Source organism: Lithobates pipiens, unplaced genomic scaffold (genome assembly GCF_037356315.1).
Source record: "Lithobates pipiens isolate NorthernLeopardFrog02 unplaced genomic scaffold, aLitPip1_a1.2 Scaffold_27, whole genome shotgun sequence".
NCBI lineage: Eukaryota > Metazoa > Chordata > Amphibia > Anura > Ranidae > Lithobates > Lithobates pipiens.
In genome coordinates, this window is record NW_027507788.1 from 80,475,391 (window position 1) to 80,499,863 (window position 24,473).

The 24,473-nt window shown below is 43.9% G+C and overlaps 1 protein-coding gene across 3 annotated transcripts in view; it reads right to left on the reverse strand.

The window, feature by feature from the left end:
* Nucleotides 1-24,473, reverse strand: part of LOC143933940 (carnitine O-palmitoyltransferase 1, liver isoform-like) — a 203,607-nt gene that overhangs the window by 39,593 nt on the left and 139,541 nt on the right. For all 3 annotated transcript variants that reach the window (XM_077457117.1, XM_077457118.1, XM_077457116.1), the window contains exons 10-13: nt 18,762-18,957; nt 17,233-17,421; nt 10,407-10,512; nt 10,199-10,315 (exon numbers count right to left, since the gene is read on the reverse strand). In XM_077457117.1, the coding sequence (XP_077313243.1) occupies nt 10,199-10,315; nt 10,407-10,512; nt 17,233-17,421; nt 18,762-18,957 (608 nt within the window). The remainder of the gene's footprint in view (nt 1-10,198; nt 10,316-10,406; nt 10,513-17,232; nt 17,422-18,761; nt 18,958-24,473) is intronic.

Sequence of the window (24,473 nt, forward strand, 5' to 3'; positions counted from 1 at the left end):
TGCACACAGCCTCTGTATTCTAATATGACATGCAGGTTTGGGTCCCAATAGAAATGAATAGAACACTGGCAGAGGGATGAAAACAATGCACAAGAGAGCCCTGCATAGGACACACATGTCTGAATGGGCCCAAACAACTCATATACATGGAGGCTTAGTGATTTCCCCAGCTCCCCAGGCATCAGAAACAGACAGGGGTTTTACACAGGAGCCACCAAGTCTAGACATGGATGGAAATTCAGCTGGTTCATCAAATACTTGATGAGCTTCAATTCATCTATGGCCATTCCTGCTAAAGAGAAGATGATCTAATATGATCACCTTCTCTCAAACCAAGCTTGTTGGAAAATGTTCCTTTCATCTGCAGTGCTAATCAATGTATTCTGACCACCATCACAATGCAATGTCTCAGTGGAGAGTATTCCTCCATCCACCTCACTTTTGTGGATGAGGGGGAATCGGCTCAGTTTTTTTCAATCACACACTAACTGATCAAAAAAAATGATCCATCCATGGTCAGCTTACCATTCACTATACAATCTGATTGTACAATATATTTTGGATCTACCACCAACTATGTAGTACAAGGGCCTGCCTGATTGGATACTACTAACTGAATAATGAATTGTTTAAGTTTGTCCTCATTTTACAAAGTTTTAGTAAATTGAAGGGAGATTGTGCAGAAATTGTACAGATTGTAAAGTGTATGCTCACCTTTACTGTTTATGTGTATGATTACCAAGCATGACAAATGTTTTCCCCGACACATTGTCTAAAGCCGAGTATATACTATTAGTTTTTTTTGTTCAGTCTGCTGGAAGATAAACGAATAGATCCCTGCATGCACACAAACAAGGTGGATTCAGAACCCCCCCCTCTGTGCTATTGTACTCTGACAGCAGGACTCCTCCACTGATCAGAATACAATGATCAGTGCTGCAGCCCACTGATCAAAAGGAGGATTTCCAGCAGGACCATTTGACAGAAGCCAAGGTCAGCTACAGCTAGTTCTTGAGCTCCATTTACAGTCTTCAGATATCAACCTTGGGCAGCCCTTATTGCCATTACTCCATATTGGCTGTAAACCAAGCCACCATCAAAGCAATCTAATTGGCTGTGTGTGTGTGTGTGTGTGTGTGTGTGTGTGTGTGTAATACTGGCGTACTCCGCAACCATTACATATGTTTTGGTGCGCTGTACATGCTTCAACTAGCTCCGCCCCCTGCTCAGGAGGGGGGGGGGGGTGCATTTTGGTATCTTCGCCCTGGGCACTGAATTACCTTGTCCCACCACTGGTTCCTTGTGATCAGGACCAGCTATCTCTCTCTGCTCCCAGTCAGTCCGTCCCCCTGACAGTTAGAAACACCTCCTAGGGAACAAGTATATACATTATATTATACTCGACTTCTGGTGCCCCCATGATGGTGACGTTGCTTGACTGTACCCTGACTGGGTGACCCTGCAGAGGGAAGGGGAGTTTTGTGAGTGTTGTAAAGACAATCTGATGGCTTTAAGTTCCAGAATGTTGATTGGGAATCTTGACTCCACTATTGACCAAGTCTTCTTGCTGGTTCTGGAGTCGGACACTACCCCCCAGCCCATGAGGCTGGCATCTGTAGTCACCAACTTCTGGGTTAGGTGAAAAAACTACTTTCCTAATTCCGGAAGTCCACCATGCCAGGGAGAGCTTTCTCTAGCATGATAGATGGCTTGGCGAATCCAAGGACTCTGATTTGCTTGTTCCAATATGTTAGGATGTTGAACAGGTCTAGAGTAAAACTTAAAGATCCTCAAAGCAGGCTTTGAGGCCCAGAGCCATCATGTAGAAGCAAGCTGAGGTGTGCCTTTTGGATCTTTAGTTCCGCGAATAGAACCTTAGGTAGGCACATTTTAATTTCCTCTCATGCTCTATCAGTTTGGATGGAGAGCATTGGTGCCCAGCCATTTTTTCCAGACCTCTCCAGAGATGTTCAATCGAGATTACACAGCATCCTCTGGGACTGTGACATCATAATGGGCGGGGACAACCGATGATGTCCCTATATAAGTCACTGCATGCCGCGTGTCCTGTCATTGTGACCGGAGACAGCGACGAGGCAACATCTCCAGAAGAGAAGAACAGAAGACAGCGGCAGCAGACCGGGCCACCGCTTGTAAAAGAGCTAGAAGGCGGCACGGTGGCCCGGCAAGAAGAACCAAAGAGGGGGACAAGACCCCCGAAGTCGGAAGAAGAAAGTCGGGCTCCTCAGCAAGTAAAAGAGCTAGCAAAAGAGCAGAAGATAGCGGAGGAGTGCGGCGAGAAGACCCCCGAAGATGGAAGAAGACCCCCGGAACTGTGCAATAAACTATTTTAACCCTTGTGTGTTTTTTTTGTACATTTTTTTTTCACAGGTGAATGGGTAGGGGTACATTGTACCCCATACTCATTCACACAGGGTGGGGAGCCGGTAACCGGGGGCCCCCTTATTAAAGGGGGCTCACGGATTCCGATAAGCCCCCCGCCCGCAGACCCCGACAACCAACGGCCAGGGTTGTCGGGAAGAGGCCCTTGTCCTCATCAACATGGGGACAAGGTGCTTTGGGGTGGGGGGCCTTGTGACCCCCCCATGTTGAGGGCACACGGCCTGGTAAGGCTCAGGAGGGGGGGGGGCGCTCGCTCGTCCCCACCCTTTCCTGGCCGGCCGGGTAGCGTGCTCGGATAAGGGTCTGGTATGGATCTGGGGGGGACCCCCACACCGGTTTTTTGGCATATGGGGTTCTCCTTAAAATCCATACCCAAGGGCCTGGTATGCTCCTGGAGGGGGCCACGCCGTTTGTTTTTTTATTTGGCGTGGAGTTCCCCCTTGAGAGCTCATTCTCTTGTAAGGGAAGGGAGGAGTTGATCTGGCGCTATACCTTTAAATTATTAGTGAGAAAACACATAAGTGATAATTTTCTTCAAAAAACACAATCGTCTCCCGGTGCGCTTCACAGTGAATCGTAATGCGATTACCCTCACCAGAAATCTTACCCCTATTGGGGTGGATATATATGCCTGCTCTTCCGCTGGTATTGTATCCACGTTATGTATAATAACGTGACCATACAACGTGCACTTTCTACATAGACGGCAGCGGCCGGCGGTATCTTAACAAGGCGATTTGTGATCATTGTTATGCGAGTAGATTTCTTTTTAATAAATCAACTGTCAATACATACTACACCATGGATGTGTCTTTTCCTCATTACACATAACGTGGATACAATACCAGCAGAAGAGCAGGCATCTTCCAGGACAACATCAAGCCAATGCCAGAGAGCAGCACAGTGGCTCATACTGTGGAGGCTGATCCACCCCAATAGGGGTAAGATTTCTGGTGAGGGTAATCACATTACTATTCACTGTGAAGTGCACCAGGAGACACTTGTGTTTTTTGAAGAAAATCATCATTTTTGTGCACCATCCACTTTTGTTTATTTTTACTTTTAAGTGCGGGACTTTCACTTATTGTCATTTTGATGTTACCATCGCTTTGTAAACAGCACATTGTGTTTATTAATTTTATTCAGAAGCATGTCGCTTGGTTTGCTCAAATATTAATTTAAGCACTGTATATATGACATTTATAGTGACCTAGGCACTTAGAGCAGCACTTTAGTTTTTTTTTTTATTAGCAGGTTGAACACACACACACAATATATTGAGTTTCACCAAGTATTTTTTGGAATTTTTTGTGTTTCACTATTATCTGATTATTATTTGCCAGGACGCTGACAAATTTATCACTTATGTGTTTTTAATAATTTAAAGGTATAGCGCCAGATCTACCCCTCCCTTCCCCTTACAGTTACTTCCACCCATTGGGGTGGGAAAATTAAGTAGAGGCAGCTCATACCGCAGCCATACTAATTTGATCCATAGCGCAATCTTCTGTTTTTGCATTCTCTGATTGGCCACGGCAAAAGTCTCCTAGCCTGGGCCACTTAAAGTCGTGTTGTAAGTCGCCCCAAGTCATGTTGAAGTCGTGTCCAAGTTGCCCCTGTGTGAACCGGCTCTGACATGCACTGTTAACTGTGAGACCTTATATAGACAGGTGTGTGCTTTCCAATCCTGTACAATCAACTGAATTTACCACAGGTGGACTCCAATCAAGTTGTAGAAACATCTAAAGGATGATCAGTGGAAACAGGATGCACCTGAGCTCCATTTTGAGTGTAAAAGCTGTGAATACTTGAGTACATGCGATTTTTTCATTTTTAATAAAATTGAAAAGATGTCAAACAAGCTTCTTTCACATTGCCATTATGGGGTATGGTTTGTAGAATTTTGAGAAAAATAATTAAATTTAATCCATTTTGGAATAAGGCTCTAACATAACACAATGTGGAAAAAGTGAAGCGCTGTAGATTCAGCAGTTCAAGCTTTTAACCACAAAATCCTTTGCATATATGCACAGAGATGAGGGACATTCTAGAGATTTAGTGAATTACATTCTCTAGCATTCTCCAAGTGTACACTCAATCTAGAAAATGGTCTGTAGTCTCCACTACAAAATCAGGGTCCTGAATAATCTCCATTACATTCACAAGTAAAGGAGGTTCCACCTTTGATTCCTGCAAAGGACAGGGAAATGGAGCATATATTTATATAGCATTTATATTTATATAGCGCTGAAAGTTTTCCAATAAATACAGTCACAGAGAAATATATATGTATATATATTATTTTCAGACAAGTTGTATGGTGCGTGCCTGAGAGGGAGCCAAAGCAATAGGAGGGGAACCGCATCATAATAAAACGTTGTTGGAGAACAAGGGAAAAGCTATCACCCTGAGCAGTTTGGAGCTTCTTGCAGGCCATCTGTAGAATGCACATTTGGCCCTTTTATCCCAGCACCTTTAGACCTGTGATCTGCTATTGCTAGGCAAGGGAAACCACAGCAAAGTACTTCTAGAATGGCGTGTGGAAAGGATGTGGTTTTGCATGGCTAGCAGCTGACTGTGTTCCTGCATCTCAATAGCAGGTAGCAGCAGGTGTGCAGCAACATGCTGGGTGCATTTTCAGCAGCGAAGTGGGAATTTGTCATACAGAAAGCGTGATGCAGTTACCTCATACTCCTGAGAGCATGTCTAGATAGGGAGCAAAAAAAAAAAAAAAAGCCTAATTTTGAATTGCTTGCAATGAGAAATATTAGAGGGCACTACAATAAAGTGATACAGAGGAGTACTTATCTAGAAACTGCTAACTAGATCATGGCAATATCATTAGACAGAAGAAAGAAAAAATTGGTTGAAAAAGATAAGCATTTCTCCATAATGAGCAGGTTGATCACCTAAAGCAGGGGTGCCCAACCAGTGGCCCACGGAGCCCTCTGATGTGGCCCACGACCTCCTCCTGTGGGATGGCGAATTGGCAAGCCCAGATCATGGGTTGCAGACCCGCCATCGCAGACCATCTGTGTTTTTAATGAAGCCGGCAAAGCAAGCAGCTGTGGAGCAGAGCTATATAAGCTGATGCTTCCTATATAGCCCTGTTTCCTGCCACAGGCGAAGTGATACCAAATGCACTCTGCCTGGGACAGCAACAGCAGGCGATACCTGAATGGAAGACTGTTATTAAAAGGTCAGTTTTTACTAAAATTCCAGTGTATATATGGACATAACTGCGCAGTGGTTACTGGGCTGCTTTCAAAATTAACTGCAGGTGCAGTGCACCTGAGAGCCGGTTCACACAGGGGCGACTCAGATCCGACTTCGGGTCGCCCCTAGTCGCCTTAAGTCGCGCTACATGTAAAAATCAATGTAAGTGAATAAGCGCCGTCTTAATGCACACTACTGAAGTCGCTCCGACTTCAGAAAAGGTTCCTGTACTACTTCTATCCGACTTGTAGGCAACTGGTACCCATTGATTTCAATGGAGATCGCCTCGAAGTCGGATCTCAGTCTATACGGAGGTGACTCTCACAGAATTATCAACTCTCAAAAAGGGAACTCCATGGCAAATTTCTAAAAAATAAATTGGTGTGGGTTCCCCTCTGAGAGCATACCAGGCCCTTAGGTCTGGTATGGATTTTAAGGGGAACCCCCATAGGCCGAAAAAAACTGCGTGGGGGTCCCCCCAGATCCATACCAGACCCTTATCGGAGCACACTACCCTGCCGGCCAGGAAAGGGGGTGGGGACGAACGAGCGCCCCCCCCCCCTCCTGAGCCATACCAGGCCGCGTGCCCTCAACATGGGGGGTGCCTTGGGGAAGCCGCACGGCCCCCCCCACCCCAAAGCACCTTGTCCCCATGTTGATGAGGACAAGGGCCTCTTCCCGACAACCCTGGCCGTTGGTTGTCGGGGTCTGCGGGCTTATCGGAATCGCTTTAATAAGGGGCCCCCCCCGGTTACCAGCCCCCCACCCTATGCGAATGAGTATGCCACATTCACCTGTGAAAAAAAAATGTAAAAAAACAAGGATTAAAATAGTTTATTGCACAGCTCCGGGGGTCTTCTTCCTTCTTTGGGGGTTTTCTCACCGGACTCCTCCGCTATATTCTGCTAGCTCTTTTACTAGCAGAGGAGCCCGGCTTTCTTCTTCGCCGCCACCCTCCTCTGACTTCGGGGGTCTTGTCCCCCTCTTCGGTTCTTCTTGCCGGGGCACCGCGCCTTCTTCTAGCTCTTTTACAAGCGGTGGCCCGGCCTTCTGTCGCCGCTGTCTTCTGTTCTTCTCTTCTTGAAGACCCCCGGAGCTGCGCAATAAAACCATTTTAACCCTTGTGTGTTTTTTTTACATTTTTTTCACAGGTGAATGGGTAGGGGTACATTGTACCCCATACTCATTCACATAGGGTGGAGAGTCGGTATCCAGGGGCCCCCTTATTAATGGGCCGTGACAGGAAAGGGGGGGCACCTGCCACTTCAAGGCATAGGCCTGTACCACAATCTGTCTGATCCACCTGAAAATGGTGGCAGACAAAACCGGCATACCTCTTTTCGGACCAGCTACCAAAACGAACAGAGTCTGACTTGCAAAAGGGAGCCATGGCAGACAAATATACCCCTAGAGCCCAGACCACGTCCAGGGAATGAAGGGCCACCTCCTTAGGATGTGTCGGTTTAGGACACAGAGATGGTAACACAAGGTCTTCATTGATGTTAAACGCCGAAACCACCTTCGGCAGAAAAGAAGGTTGCAAAAGCAACACCACCTTTTCCTTATGGATAACCAGATAGGGTGACTTGAAAGACAGGGCCGCCAGTTCCGAAACCCTCCTGGCCGATGTAATGGCCACTAGGAAGACCACTTTCTGCGAAAGAGTCAACAAGGGAATTTCCCTGATGTTCTCAAACGGCGGTTTCTGAAGCACGGATAGCACCAGGTTCAGATCCCACGGGGGCAAAGGTGGACGCAGCGGAGGCATTTAGGAGAGCCAAGTACAGTACATACCTTTAAAACAGCAGGCTGGGAGTGAGAATGAGGCTGATGCAGAGTTATGACATGACATCCTGTGCGTGGGTCAGGAGGACTGGTCTTAAGTCCGAGCTGGCGCGGGTTGGGAGAGCTGGTCATAAGTCCGAGCAGTCGTCCCGCGTGGGTCAGGAGAGCTAGTCGTAAGTCCGAGCAGTCGTTAAACAGTCAAGTCGTTAAACGAGGAGTGTCTGTATCACAAAACTTTTACTCTAGAGCAGGGGGGAAGAGCGGTGCCCATTAAAAACCTTCCTATGCAAAGAAACACATGAGGGGACAGCATTCCAGACACAGTGTACTGCCACATCAATGACCAACTGAAAAAGATGCACTCTTACTCTTTGTATGCGTGTAGGTTAAACTTGCAAGAGGCTTGTATCAGACAACGGAAATAGCCATAATACAGAGCTTGACAAATTTGCTTGGAATCTAGTCGCCAAGTCCATGACAGCGATCCAGACCTGTCCCTGGCCTAACATGGAGACGAGTGAGGGGAAGATTGTGGATCTTAGATCGTGGATCTTAGGAGGGACATTTTATTTAATTTATATTTTTGAAATGACAATTTTTTTTTAAATTGCATTTTAGTGTAAATATGAGATCTGAGGTCTCTGACTCCAGATCTCATATTTAAGAGGACCTGTCATGCTTTTTTCTATTACAAGGGATTTTTACATTCCTTCTAATAGGGATAAAAGTGACTTTTTTTTTTAAAAGAACAGTGAAAAAAATAAAAATAAAAGTTAAAATAAGAAAAAAAATAATAATTTTAAAACGCACCCTGTCCCACCTAGCTTGCGTGCAGAAGCGAACGCATATGTGAGTAGCGGTGTTCAAGCCACACGTGAGGTATCGCCGTGATCGGTAGAGCGAGAGCAATCATTTTAGCCCTAGACCTCCTCTGTAACTCAAAAGGTGCAACCTGTAGAATTTTTAAACTTTGCCTATGGAGATTTTAAAGGGTAAAAGTTTGTAGTCTTTCCACGAGCAGACGCAATTTTGAAGCATGACATGTTGGGTATCAATTTACTCAGCGTAACATTATCTTTCACAATATAAAAAAAAAATTGGGCTACCTTTACTGTTGTCTTATTTTTCCCCAAAAAAGTGCGCTTGTAAGTCCGCTGCGCAAATACGGTGTAACAGACAGTATTGCAACGACCACCATTTTATTCTCTAGGGTGTTAGAATAAAAATATATATAATGTTTAGGGGTTCTAAGTAAAGGGAAGAAGATAGGCAGGCAGTAAAAATAGGCAGGGGAAGCTCCATTAGCATTGCTGGTTGTCATACCAATGGCCACCACAAGAGGGCGCCAGATTCCAGAAGGAACCATAGGACCGCAGAAGGCCTCAAAGCCGCGGCCTCAATTACCGGCCACCGGCGGCGTGGCCCGACATGATCTTGCCGGGGGTGTCCACGGAGACGGGATACCCCCAGCTGTGCTGCCCCAGGTCGCTAATTCTAGTCGCAAATGCGACCTGGCGCCTGGGTTTTGTCAAGCCCTGCCATAATAGAAAAGAACCTAGCAGTTAAATGGGTAAACAATTTCAAGAAAACTAATGGAACTGGGAAACTGTAGTCATAAAAAAATTAAATAGCAGTATTTAAGCCCATAAGCAAACTTTTTTTATATTGCAGCATACTACATTATTAGATGTGATGGCTGCATTAGTTTTCTTTTTTAGGCCCTTTCCTTTAATTTTAAGCCAATGATCTGTCCAGTAAGTCTATTTTAAACAGAATACGCTGTCCTGCTGATGTAGCAGTTAGGCGGTTGAGACAAATCCTTCATCTCAAAAAGGAAAAAAACCTGTTGCTGTAACCGCTTATAAAGTGTTAGCTGGAATTTGACATCAATTTGTCAGTGTATTCAACTAGTTGCTGCCAGCCCGTCAAATGATGGCGGGGCAGCCATCGTTCATATGACAGCGTCCCCGAACAGCCGCTCTCGCATGCCCACGGGAGCACATAATGTGGAGTTTGCGGCCGCACCATGTTGCTAGGACACGGTGCGTCCAATGATCTTTAACCATGTGATCGGCTGTGTCCAATCACAGCCGGTCACAAGTAAACACAGATGCCGGTAATCATCGCTCCTCAGCTCACACTGACACCGAGTGTGGTGAGGGGAGCTGAACAGCGGCATCTCCCTACAGGGGAACATCTACAAATGTATTCAGGGCACCGATCATCAGTGCCCTGATTACAATATAGTGCCAAGTGTCACCAATCAGTGCCCATCATTGCCAACAATCCATGCCCATCAGTGGTGCTGCCCATCAATGCTGTCGATCAGTGCCGCCTATCAGTGCTCATAAATGTGGCATATTAGTGTCTCATCAGTGCCCATAAGTGCCACCTCATCAGTGCAGCCTCATCAGCGCACATCAGTGGAGAAAAATTACTTTGTTACAAAATTTACTGTCAGAGACTAAGTAAAAAAATAAATAAATCCAGGAGTGATTAAATACCACCAAAAGAAAGCTCTATTTGTGTGAAGAAAATGATAAAAAATGTGTTTGGGTATAGTGTAGGATGACTGCACAATTGTCATTCAAAGTGCGACAGAGCTGAAAAATGGCCTGGGCAGGAAGAGGGTGCAAGTTCCCTGTAGACAAGTGGTTAAAAAAATCCTTTAAAATTAAAACGAATGCAGGCACCACATCTAATGATTGGTAAGTTCTAATATTACATTTGTGGTTTTGGGTTTAATACAGCTTTAGGAATTTACCTAAAGATTGACCAGTATTTAGGATGTTACCTCATTGGAGATTTCCCACTGCATTCTCTGTGGTAAAAGCAGTGTTGGGTCAGCCTGGCCCTTGCAGTGTCCCTCTTCATTGTATCCAAGCTGGAAGCAGTCAGTATATAATGTAGACTGAAAAGTATGATTATAAAAAGGTGTTAGAAGCATACGTATTTTTAAACAAACAGGATTATATGATAAACCTAGAGACATATGCCTGTACCTCCCACAGATGTCCAACAATGGGTGCATCTGCCCATGAATGTTCAGCATTCAGTCCAATTTTCCCATTTTTAAAGATGATGACAGAAACCGATTTATCAAACCACCTGAGGAAGACATGAAGGAAATTAACATGTTACATAATTAAAAAGAAATGTAAAACTACCGAATATTTATATATTAAAGCAACTCTGGGCAAAAAGCTAAATAAACTTTGGGTTTAAGCACTTCGGTGCTGGCGCAACCTTTTTTCTTTTGCACATGTAATTTGCATTTTTGTCCATAAAATTACTTACGGCTCTCAAAAAACATTATACATTTTCGGAAAGCAGAGTCCCAGTAGAATTAAGAGATAGTAGTTGCAATTTTTTAATGTTGCATATTTGTGCAACTGCTTAATCGAATAAATATTTTTTAGAGAGAATATAATACATTTTTATTGTAAACACACAATAAATATTCAAGTATTTGGTAAAATATAAATCAAGTACATAGATGGTAAACAAGTCTCCATAGGCAACACTTTAAAAGATTGTATTACTTATCAGTTTAGAGTTAAACAAGGGCTATGGTGCTAGAATTATTGCGCTCACTGACGTTCATGGTGATACCTTATGAGTGGTGCAATTATGGTTTACATACATGTGTGCACTCTGTGCATGCATTTGCATTTATGGGTGGGTGCAGGGCAATGAGGGTTATGGTTACTTTTTTTTTTTTTTTTTTAACACATTATAATTTGAATTTTCTTTAAACTTTTTTACATTTTTAATTCAACTTTATTGTCATCACAGGGGGGTTAACAATTCCCCATGTTATAGAATTAGGCATGTGACAGGCACCTTTTATGAAGACATTGGATTGGGGATCTATTAGACCCCCAATGTCTCTCTTGCTCTCCAAAGCAGCTAACCAAGCACAGATTGAGTAACAGGGAAGCATCTGTCCAAGCAGCCTGGTAATGATGGCCCTGAAACCAGAAGTAATGAAATAATCATCGCTTCTGGCTTCCTTCACTGCAGGGCAGGTTGAAGAACGGATGTATCTTGGTCTTCTCCAGCTCACCATCCTGAAGCCATTCAATGAGGTCTCAGGCTCCCGGGAAGAGTGGGAGAACTCAGGAACCATAGAGGGGGGGGGGGAACGACACCACATACCGCCCACACTTACAGTCGCATGGATAAACTTTACTTTACAGTCAGGAGTTGGCTGAACAAAACAAGAACAAGCTTACAACTGCTACTGCACTTCCCTTAACCGCCTCACGCCCGCGCTATAGCCAAAAGAGGGCTACATTGTGGGCCTAAATTGCCGAGAGGGCGTCCATGTACATCTTCCCATGAATGAGCAGAATGCACGCACCCTGTGGGGCACGGGTGGTGCTCTCTCTGATCAGTGAGTCCATGAGAGTGGTGAGTAGTGATTAAATACCCCCCAAAATAAAGTAGGCAAATGCCCGGGTCCCGACGGCTTTACTCCCCGGTTTTACAAAACCTTTGCCCCCCCAACTTGCACCCCTTCTGACAAAGGCCTTTAATTCGGTGGAAAGTTCCAACCTCCCTTCCAAAGAATCTTTATCGGCCAACATCTTCATTATCCCTAAACCAGGCAAGGACCCATCCCAGTGCAGCAGCCATCGGCCCATCTCCCTACTTAACATAGATATTAAGTTATTTGCAAAAGTTCTAGCTACCCGTTTGTCCCCTCTACTACCTAAAATTATCCATAATGATCAAGTGGGGTTTGTCCCTGGTAGAGAGGCAAGGGAAACCACCACCAAAACGATACACCTTATATCCCCGATACAGTGTAAAGGCCTGAAAGCTTGCCTCTTATCCTTCGACGCTGAAAAGGCCTTCGATAGGGTCAGCTGGAGGTTTCTGCACCTGTCCCTAGAACAGCTTGGCCTCGGAGTTCACTTTATCTCTAAAGTTATGTCCCTATATTCCCGACCCTCAGCTACAGTCCTAGTCAACGGTACCACATCGGCTCCCTTTGACATCACAAATGGCACCAGGCAGGGCTGCCCCCTATCCCCCCTCCTCTTTGCGCCATACGTCAAAACCCCTCCATTCTCGGTATTCAAACTCCATCTGCACACCAAAAACGTTCCCTGTATGCCGACGACCTCCTAGTGTATATCCAGAATCCACACACCTCACTGCCATCCCTACTTATGGGTGCCAAAACGTTGGAATTCCCTAGCAACTTTAAGATTAATATAACTAAGACGGAAGCCCTTAACATAACCCTCACCCCCTCCACCCTGTCCCTTCTAAAATCAAATTTCACATTCGGATGGCAAACCAAGGGGATCTCTTACTTGGGGTTCATTATACCCTCAAACCTAGCTAACTTGTTCTCCCTAAACTATATTCCCCCCTATTCTCCCGAATACAGAAAGACCTTGAGGAGTGGGGTGGGTCCTCACTGCCGTGGTTCGGAAGGATCAACACCCTAAAGATTGACACCTTACCCAAATTCCTGTATTTATTCCAAACAGTTCCCATCCACGTCCCCAAATCATTTTTTACCTCCCTGCGCTCACTAGCCATCAGATTCATGTGGAACGGGGGACTTCCCAGAGTTAAATTTAAATTGCTTACGCTTCCAAAGACAATGGGAGGAACAGGTCTCCCTGATTTTGAGACCTACCATACAGCTGCTCATATGGCTCGCATCCTAGAATGGTTCTCCCACCCTTTCTGCAAGGCTTCAATGACAGTTGAACAAGACCTCTCTCCTGTAGACCTCAGGGCTCTTTTATGGGGTTACAAACACGACTACACTCGCTTGACATCCTTATCCCCACTGACTTTGGCCTCCTTGAAGCTATGGTATAGGAAAGGACTTAACACCACCCTCTCCTCTGACCCAGGCCCCCTGACGTCCCTTTTTGACCATCCCGCTCTCCCACAAGGTATAAGGGTCGCCTCCCTAGGGTCCTTTAAACGCACTGAGTGGCCACAAGCTCACACATTTGTACACTCATCGCAGGGGACTCCGGTCCCTCCGGCAGGCCCTGGAGACTGGCTCACAGCCTTACATATGTCCACATTTACCAAACACCTACACTCCTCCTCTCAAATACATCGCAAGCATACCAGCTTTGAGGAACTATGTTCACTTCAAGAAACTCCCAAACACCTCTTTTCCTCCTTATATAACCTAATACAGACTTTAGCACAAGATCAACTCCCGCACTACACTAGGATGTGGACTGCGGACCCAGGTGAAGACATCTCTGTGCCGGAATGGCAAACCTCATTTTATTTCACGCATAAGTCAACCATCTCCTGCTACTCTCAAGAAAAAAACTACAAGCTCCTGTCCAGATGGTACAGGGACCCTGCAACTTTGCAAAAAATCTTCCCGTCTGCACCAGCCACTTGCTGGCGTTGTGAAACCTCAGTCGGAACATATATGCATGTCTGGTGGGACTGTGAGTGGATCCGCCCCTTCTGGACGCAGGTTTTCGAATGTTATAATCTTATAGCTGATAGACCAGTCCCTATCTCTCCGAAAATTGCACTACTCTCCATACTGCCCGGGTCTATAAAGTCGCAGAGGCAAAGATTGCTTTGTTTCTTCATGTCCTCTGCTAGGCAACTGATACCCGCTTATTGGAAGACAAAGAATACTCCCCCATTGTCACAGTGGGTATCAATTATGAATGACACAATGAGAATGGAGGAGATGCTGGCATTGGACAATGACACATACGCCAAATTTATAACCCAATGGTCGATCTGGCTCCGCTTCTCCTCCTCCGATACCTTGTTGAACAAAATCTCGGACACATAGGGACACTCTGGGCTCCCTTTTACCCTACCCCCCGTGCATAACCATTACCCCCTCTCCCCCTCCTTCCTCCCTACTCTCCTTCCTCCCTACTGTTCTGTTCACCCCCTACCACCTTGTTCCTTCTTTGTTTTGTTCTTCTCTTCTCTCTTTTTCTGTCTCCTTTATGTTATTTATTACAAATTACCTCAGAGGTGACCCATGAGCATCTCTCATTGGCATGACCTCGTGGACCAGAGAACAGGTTCTCTGCCCAATTCTCCAAGCTTACTGACGGGGACCAGCTGTGGACGATAGTCACTGGCTGGCCTCCCGTAAATGTATTTGTTACTGTTCTTTGCATACATTTATCTCATGTTGTTTACTGTTTTACTGTTTTTCTTGAAAAGCACCAATAAAAAAAAAATTTCAACACCAACACTAAATACCCCCCAAAAAAGCTTGATTTGTGTGAAAAAAAAAGAAAAAAAAAAAAAGAAATATGGGTACAGTCTAACATGACCGCGCAATTGACATTCAAAGAGTGACAGCGGTGAAAGATGAAAATCGGTCTGGGCAGGAAGGGGATTTAAGTGCCCAGTAAGTGGTTAAAAGGGGGTGCTGCGCTTTTCCTCCCCTTCCCTCTCCTACTTTCGGAGAGTTTTTTTTTCCTTAGAGCAGGTACACGCTCCACTTCTGCTCAGATTTCCTAGACGAACCGAGCAGAAGCTCAGCCCGCACCCCCAAAACCTCCTAGGACACGTTACAGGTCCCAGAAGGCTATGGGTCTATTGAGAGAGCACAGCACTACCCACACATATGCAGTGGGAAGTCAGCTGTGAAGCACCAGGAAGTCATAGCTGGCTTCCCACATCCAAGATGGCGGCTCCAGGGACCCAAAGACTGGCAAAGAACTGGGCTAGGTGAGGACAGAGCTTGATCCCTGGACTGGTAAATGCAGGTTTATTAAAAGTCAGCAGCTACAATATTTGTAACTGCTGACTTTAAATTTTTTTTAAAAAGAGGAACTTTTTTTAAAGTTCCTCTTTACACCTAGGTTCACACTAATGCAGTGCAAGTTGAATCTGTTTTGCAGTGCAATTTGAAGGAGCAGCTCCAGTGCGAGTTGATGTGGTTCAGAGGTGATTATAATGAGTTTTTGATACAATTTGGATATAGTAAGCCAGTCTTATTCTTTCTTGCTATCTCCTGACATGGGCCAGGGGTGGGAGATGAGGGACAAAGCAAAGACTTACAGAAAATGAACTGCATTATCTTAGGACAGAAAAGCAATCTGCATGCAATTTCCATTCAAGTCTTTGCAGCTACAAATTGCACCACACTGCACTAAACTCACACATGCCCATTTTTAAAATCGCTTTGGAATTGCACTGCATATATGTAAACAGCCTTCATTGAAACTTATGTTATTTCACTTGTGATGCGATTCTATGAGCTCTGGAACACATCAGAAATCACATCAGTCTGAACCAGGGCTTAGCCTTCACTCTTCAGATAGGCTACGTACATCCAGAGAGCTGAAGTGGTTAACCACTTCAATACCGGGCCTATTCTGGCACTTCTCTCCCTCATGTAAAGACATAATTTTTTTTTGCTCGAAAATTACTCAGAACCCCCAAACATTATATATGGTTTTTTTTAGCAGACACCCTAGGGAATAAAATGGTGGTCATTGCAACATTGCAACTTTTTATCTCAAACGGTAAATGCGCAATAATTTATCGAACACTCTTTTTGAAAAAAAAAAAAAAACGGTTTCATGAAATAAAAAAATTACAAAAAAACAGTAAAGTTAGCCCAATTTTTTTATATAATGTGAAAGATGATGTTACGCCGCGTAAATAGATACCCAACATGTCACACTTTAAAATTGCGCACAATCATGCTAGAATTGTTGCACGTGCTCTAATCCATGCGGCGATAACTCACGTGTGGTTTGAGCGGCGTGTGGTTTGAGCATTCGCTTCTGAGCACGAGCTACTGGGGACAGGGGCGTTTTTTTGTAAATTTTTTACTTAATTTTATTTTATTTTTACACTTTTTACATTTTTTTTTATCACTTTTATTCCTATTACTAGGAATGTAAACATCCCTTGTAATAGGAATCTATGTGACAGGTCCTCTTTATGGAGAGATATGGGGTCAATAAGACCCCACATCTCTCCTCCAGGCTGGAAAGCATGAGATCGGAAAAAAATAAATAAAAAATTACTGATCTCATGCTGACAGCCGTGATCGCAGCTCTGTTTACTTCCGGGTACTCGGGCATGAAGTCATAACATCGCGCCTGGGCCTCCGACGGTCATAGAGATGACTGGTGACCATCTGGTCACCAGAAATCTCCATGCTCGTCATCTGGAGGCGGGCGATTTTTTCTCCGGGCCCCCGAGGGCACGCAAGAGCCCAGAGAAGTACCGGATGGCGGCGGGAAAGGGGGGATCCGATAATCTCATGCAGTATATCCGCAGTCTCCGATAATCTCATGCAGTATATCCGCAGTCTCCGATAATCTCATGCAGTATATCCGCAGTCTCCGATAATCTCATGCAGTATATCCGCAGTCTCCGATAATCTCATGCAGTATATCCGCAGTCTCCCATAATCTCATGCAGTATATCCGCAGTCTCCGATAATCTCATGCAGTATATCCACAGTCTCCGGTAATCTCATGTAGTATATTCACAGTCTCTGGTAATCTTGTGCAGTATATGTGCAGTCTCTGATAATCTCATATAGTCTATCCACGGTCTCCGATAATATTGTGCAGTATGTCTGCACTCTGACCCTCTCCTGTAGTATGTGTATTAATGTGCCGCTTTACTTGCTCAATGACTTTTCAGTTAGACAAAGGGCTTGCCTTTGCAATTGTGTTTGCTGATGCACTTTAATATAATATAATAATAAAATAAAAAAACGATCAGAGACGAGCTAGGCAAATGGCATGTTTGGAAGGAGGTCAGTAACTGCAGCCCTAATATGTCTTCCTGTACATGTTGCCCCTACATATACACACACCCTGTACGTACCTGTCATAGCATTGCCCATGTAATAGAGATTTAGCATAGGCATCCAATGAATCCACTGGATCTTCACTACGAATTCCCTGTTCGCTCTCATCTAATGTGACAAAGAAAGCTGCTTTCTCCACTAGATCCAACGACTGCAGGTTTTTCCCACTGCGGAAGTATGCTTTGCGAGCTCTGGCCCATGTCGTCCTACAAACAAGAGCAAGAAAATACCTAACATGCATATTCTATTTTGGGCAGTTATGCAATACAGACAGAGTACACTCAGGTACAAAATGGAGATACTGAAACAGTTACCTGGATGTGCAATCTGAGTGTCCAGACCATAAACAGTAATATTGTGCTTAAGCCGGCCATAGACCAGTTTGAATCTCCTGCTGGACCAGCTGAGATTCAAACCATGTATGGGCAGGCTGAATGTACCCAAGTTAATTGAGCAACTTTATTACAACCAGCCTGCCGGATTTTACAGGCTTCCCCTCTCCAGGAGAACACAATGGCTCTGGCGGGAGAGATTCCCCCATCAACACTGGCAATTGTAGTTGCAAGAAAGAAAAAAAAAAAAGAAAAAAAAGAAAAAGAAAAAAAAAAAAAATCGCTCTGTCTATAGCTGGCTTTAGAAGAATCTTCCTGAAAATGCTGATGGGGGGGGGGGGGATGTGGGAAGCACTGGCAAACCCTTATGGCAACACTTCTCAGTGTAAACGATAGTGAACAGGGCACCTGATCCAACACTACAGTAAGTCCCCTACTTACTAACAAGAGCTTGTTTGTAAGTTCAACTTGTTCATAAGTCCACCAAAATGTCAGTGCTTGCAGAAAAAGGCTGCAAGCGCTGGCCAGCATGTGCTGGCAGGGGAAGCCCCCGTCAGAACACAAATGCACACAATTGGAGGTCGCTGCACTATTACACGTGTTGGTATGGAGATCTGTCAGGTTTTTTTTCCTTTAGCCCGCTGGGCTGAATAAAAAAAAAAATAAACAGTGTGTGTACCCAGATTTACAGTATTAGGCCTCTTTCACACAGCCTGTCCGTTGAGGTCCGCCTGTCAGTTTTTTAGGCGGACCTGAACGGACGCTCCATAGACCTTTATGGAGCGTCAGATGTCAGCGGTGACATGTGCGCCGACATCCGGCGCGCTCTGATCCGAAAAAGTGACACGGAAGAAAACCCTACTTCTCCATCCGTCTGCGGATCAGATGACGACGGACTCTACGGTCTGCCCTCACCTGATCCCCCATAGGGGAGAGCAGTGCTCTGACAGTTCTGTCCCTGCACAGTGTGCAGTGAAGGACCCGTCATCTTCGTGCTCAGCGGGGATCGATGAAACGATCCCCTGCTGAGCACAGCGGGCTCCGTACATGAACACGTCCAATTAGTACATGAACACGTCGTAATTAGAATGTTTTGTATGTAGGAGACTTACTGTATGTTTGACACGGTTTGTCATTTTAATTTCACTATATAACTCTTATACTGCACACCCCATAGGCTTCTTTTTTTTTTTTTAAAAGCAAAAACACCTCACCTCTCTCCAGCAGTTAAAGCAGCTAGTTTCTCCTCCCCAGGCTGAGGAGGGCTAGTATCCTCCAGGATGTGCTGGAACTGCAGCTCAAGTTCCTTAGGGTTCAGCAAACGTCCGCTATTGTAGACCCAGACTCTGAAGAAACGCCCCTTGTGATACACCACTATGTGCTTACTATCAGAGTAGTGTTGGATGCTGTCTACACAGAGATTAGCATGAAAGAAGGTAAACATCTATTAAATCATACTTTATCAAAATGTTTTGATTGTGCCTATTCTAAATACACAAGCAACATATCAAATACGGCACATTGTTTTATAATATATAAAACAAGCTTACCTAATTCTACTACTAGTCTTCAAAGAGTACAAAAATGCAATACTCTATGCAAGTGGCAACTTTTCTTTAAAGAATAAGCAGATTTTGGGTGGCAAGAAAGTGCTAGGTTACTCCTATTGTATGGTTGCTCCAGGTCTTCCCTGCTATCAGCCTTTAAATCATGATTTTTATACAGAACATGCCTTATTAAATTTAAGAGAACACATTCCCTTCCACATACCAGCTTGTCAGTTATGTGGGTGTCCAAGCATCATGCACATCTAATACGAAATGCAGAAGGTCCTTGCAACTTTTGAGATCAAATATATCAGAATTTTGAAGTTTAGGGGATACCCATTAGCTACAGAAATACGTTTTATAATTTAGGCTTTATAATTTAGGCTTTATAGAATGTTGGTTCTGCATTGTATACTGCCTGTATGGGTGAGAAAAAAAACCAACATGTTCAAAATCCTGCATCTTTATTAAACTAAGCTAGCCAATAACGTTAACCGTAATGTTTTATCTTTTAATTAAGACTTGTTGAAACTTTTTTTGGTAAATGAACAGGGCTATGTACCCCATACTCATTCACATGGAGAGGGCAGAATCTGGGGAGTCCTTGTTAAAGGGGGCTTCCAAAGGATAAGTCACCCCCTCCGCACTAACAACCATCAGGCCAGGGTTGTGCAGGACGAGGGAACATGGGAAACAAGTTTGAAGGCATGTGGCTCTGTATGCTTGGGGGGGTTCGACACTACCCCCCTTTCTTTTTACATCAGGGATGAGTCTGGGTTTTAAACCACTTTCAGACCGGACCATTTTGCCGTTTTAAGACCGGACCACTTTTTGCGATTCGGCACTGCGTCGCTTTAACTGACAATTGCACAGTCGTGCGACGTGGCTCCCAAACAAAACCGACATTTTTTTTCCCCCACAAATAGAGCTTTCTTTTGGTCGCATTTGATCACTCCTGCAGTTTTTATTTTTTGCGCTATAAACCAAAAAAATCCGCCAATTTTGAACAAAACGCATTTTTTTTTACTTTTTGCTATAATAAATACCCCCCCCCCCCCCCCCCCAAAAAAAAAAACACAAACTTTGTTTCCTCAGTTTAGGCCGCTATATATTCTTCTACATATTTTTGGCAAAAATCACAAAAATGCCATAAAACATAGGTTTTATGGCATTTTTAGTAACCACTCCCCAACCAGGGCACGACAATGTACATCGGCAGAATGGCACAGACAGGCAAATTGGCATACAGGTACGTCCATTTGTAATTGCCACCTGCCATCGTGTGCATGCTGCCGGCGACGCGCGCCAGTCGGGACCCTCGTGAGTCCGGTCACGGGTCCCGCGATCGTCTCATGGGGAGGCTGAACGGGGAGATGCCGATGTAAACAGCATCTCCCCGTTCTGCCTATCAACAAGTGACACTGATCTCTGCTCCCTGTGATTGGAGCAGAGATCAGTGTTCACTAACACATAGCCCAACCCCCCACAGTTAGTAACACGCCCCTAGGACACACTTAACCCCCTGGTTAACCCCTTCACTGCCATTTACACAGGAATCTGTATTAATGCCAATGGTCCCAAAAATGTGTCTGCTATAATGTCACAATAAAAATCGCCGATCGCCGCCATTACTAGTAAAAATAAAAATTATTAATAAAAATCCCCTATTTTGTAATCGCTATAAATTTTGCGCAAACCAATCAATCGCCTATTGTGATTTTTTTTTACCAAAAATATGTAGAAGAATACGTATCGGCCTAAACGGAGGAAAAAAAATAAGTTTTTTTAAAATATAGTTTTGGGGGATATTATAGCAAAAAGTAAAAAATAATGCGTTATTTTCAAAACTGTCGCTCTATTTTTCTATATAGCGCAAAAAATAAAAAACCGCAGGGTGATCAAATACCAAAAGAAAGCTGTCAATTTTGTTTGAGAGTCGCGTCGCACAATCGCGCAATTCTCAGTTAAAGCGACGCAGTGCCAAATCGCAAAAAGTGGTCTGGTCTCAAGCCAAAAGCAAAATGGTCCGGTCTGAAAGTGGTTAATAATTTTTTTTTTTTACTAGTAATTGCGGCGAGCAGTAATTTTTATTGTGACTGTGACTTTATGGCGGACACTTGACACATTTTTGGGAACATTGTCATTTATACAGCAATCAGTGCTATACAAATGCATGGATTTCTGTGTAAATGACACTGGCAGTGAAGGGGTTAACCAGGGGTGGCAGTGTAGGGGTTAAGTGTGTCCTAGGGGGCGTTACTAACTGTGGGGGGAGAGGTTGTGTGTTAGTGAGACGATCGCGGGTATCCCTGCGGCGATAGAGTCCGAGGGACCCACGACCAGACTCGGGCCCAGCGCCTAGAGGCGATTCAGTTCGCATTGTGCGCTATACAAGTATTTCATTCATTCATTCAGGGGGGTCCTGACCGGCACGTGGTGGCACGCCGGCAATTTTAAATGGACGTGCCTGTATGCCAATTTGCCTTCTCGTGCCATTCTGCCGACGTACATCGTCGTGCGCTGGTCGGGAAGCGGTTAAGGAAGCCTTAAACTTATAATTACTCTTTTTCAAAGTAATACACAAAAAGACCAATCCAAGAAGTAGAACCTTAAATGTTATCAGATTTAGCAGCCTTAGCACTTTAAAAAATACAGTCTGTTAGAGATATAATGCCATTTTTTTGTAGGGTTTAGTTACATTAACTGCACATAACATTTTAGGGGTTCATTTACTAAAGGCGTGTGTAATTGGAGTGTGCACTTTGCATAATGCAGTTGCTCCAAAGCCTAGTAAATTAGGTAAAGCTTAATTTTGCAACAAATACCCATTCACGTGCAAGTATTAAAAAAAAAAGCATTTTTACTTGCACGTGATTGGAAGATGAAAGTCAGCAGAGCTGCTGCTCATTTACGAAGCTCTGGAGAAACTGCACATGCAGAATGCAACTGCACTTTGGAAAGTGCAAAGTCTATTTGTCTTTAGTATATCAACCACTTAGTCTTTTTGATCCAGTGGTTCCCTCTTCGTATACTTATTTTTGGATATTTTAATTTTAAAGTGATGGTGTCACTTATGAGGCAGTCAAGGAAACAACTGCACTGGAATTTTGTCGTAGACTAATGTATTTTACAATACACGCTGCAAGCAGCATCAGATGCATAGGGAACATTTAAAGGCACACTAACCCTATGTTTTCATTTAAATCTAAATGCCTGTAAGGGAAAACATTGAGAAGGCACTACAGACCCATTGAGTTTGCAGCCTATATTTCTTTTTGTCAGATACTGGCTTAAAACGTATCACCATAGAAGTAAAAGCAGAATCATTGCCCACAGCAATCAATGAGGTTTCTAACTTCATCCTCAAACTTGTATTGTTCTTGGCTCCCCCTCTTCTCCCTGTGTTCCCATATCAAGCTGCATGCTCTGGGGGTACATATGAATGCTCGCTCCATAGACACACACTGTGGTGCTTGGCTCCACCCCCCCACTTCTATCTCATAGCATTTGATTGACAGCAGCAGGAGCCAATGCCTCTTTTTGCTGCTTGAGTTCCTGTGTGAAGAGGAAAAGAAGAGAAGAGATCCAGCCGCGCACAGTGCATTGAGGACTCGATTGAGAGGTAAGTATTTAGGGAGGTGGGTGAGGACAGCAAGCAGTAAAACATTTTTTTGAGGCGAGTGGGGGTCATCATCATTCCCTCACTCGACACAGTGATTCAGAGGGGAAAGGATCGGATTGTTTCCGCCGCTACCAGCGGAGACCGGAACATGGCAGGAGGGGCGTGGGCACTGCGGAGACCACTTACTTTTAGTAGGACTGCCCACTGTTTCAGAAAATACCAGGGTTATCTGCCACCATAACCCCGGTATTCTACTTCAAAGAACTGACGTACAATGAGCGCGGTTTGCGGCAAGTGGTTAAAAGCGCTTATATAATGGAAATGCTCATAAATGCAGTTTATCGCAGTTGCACGCATTTGGTGTTTAAAATGCCAGTAAACTACAGTTGCGAACTTGATTTTTCTGCTTAAAAAAAAAAAAAAAAAAGAGAAAAAAAAGCCTTTAACTACCTCTAAACTACTATAAACTGCATGTACACAGCAGGAGAGTTCAGGGGCTGCTGAAAAAAAAACGTCCAACTGCGCCTAAACTTCAGTTTGGCAGTTGTAGTTATATATATATATATATATATATATATATATCCTTGCTCTACTGGCGTTTTTACAATGTCCAGTGTGCACGAGGCATCAAATATTGCAGGAATTAAAAAGTTGGTCATCAAAAAAAAACAAAAAAAAAAAAAAAAAAAAATTATATATGGATATTCCCCTGATAAGAGATTCAAAGGAACAGTGATAGGCTTTGATAAAAATACACCATTTAATTAAAAATGAATGGAAATGGATTCTGAAGGAAGGTATCTATTAAAGGATCCCTGTTCAATATAAAATATACATTAGTTAATATATACTGCCAAAATATTCATCCATTTCTCTTTGATAAAGGTAATGAATAAATTAGAACATTTTAAAGAAGGTAAAGTAATTATGGCTGGGGATTTTAAATTTGTATTTGCTCCGACCCTGGATACCCAGCTCCTTTCCCTACATTCAGAGGGTAAATATCTTAAGGTAATTAAACAAAAACTACATCAACAGCAAGGAGTGGAAGCTTGGAGAATCATATAGCCCAAAGGGGGGGGGGGGGGGGGGGGATGGGTTACGACTTTACATATTACTCCAAGGTGCACTCCTCCTATTCGACAATCTAATTTGTTTTACTGGACCACCAGCTTCTGGAGGGACTAATAAATGCAGAGATGAAATCCTTCCCCCTCTCAGATCATACCCCGGTTATAGTTAGCTTGGACCTAGAGAATATCCCAGATAGGCAAAGATCCTCGACTTATTTTTTAAAGAGAATAACTTGGAAAATATTGCGCTAACTGTACTGTGGGAAACTCTATAGTATTTATGAGAGGGAGATTGATAGCAGAAGGAGTTAAAAGGAAAAAAATATGGTCAGCACAAAAATAATCTCTCCTACAAGGAATCCAGCAACTAGAACAGTTACAACAAATTAAATGATAATAAACTAAAGGTGGAATTGATAGGAAAACACGAGGCTGAGAGATTTGATGGAACAGGAGTCCAAAAAAAGCTTTTATTAGAACAACCAAAAGGCAATAGGAGTTCGGTAACAGACCTGGGAGAGTACTGGCGAGGGGGATTAAACCTAGACGAAATTAAATTATATTGCAAAAATGAAAGAAAAAATGAGAAATTAAATATTCTACTAGTGACATCAGTAAAATCTTTCTGGAGTACTATCAATCATTATATAAAGTAAGTGATACTAGAAACAGTGAAGATAGACA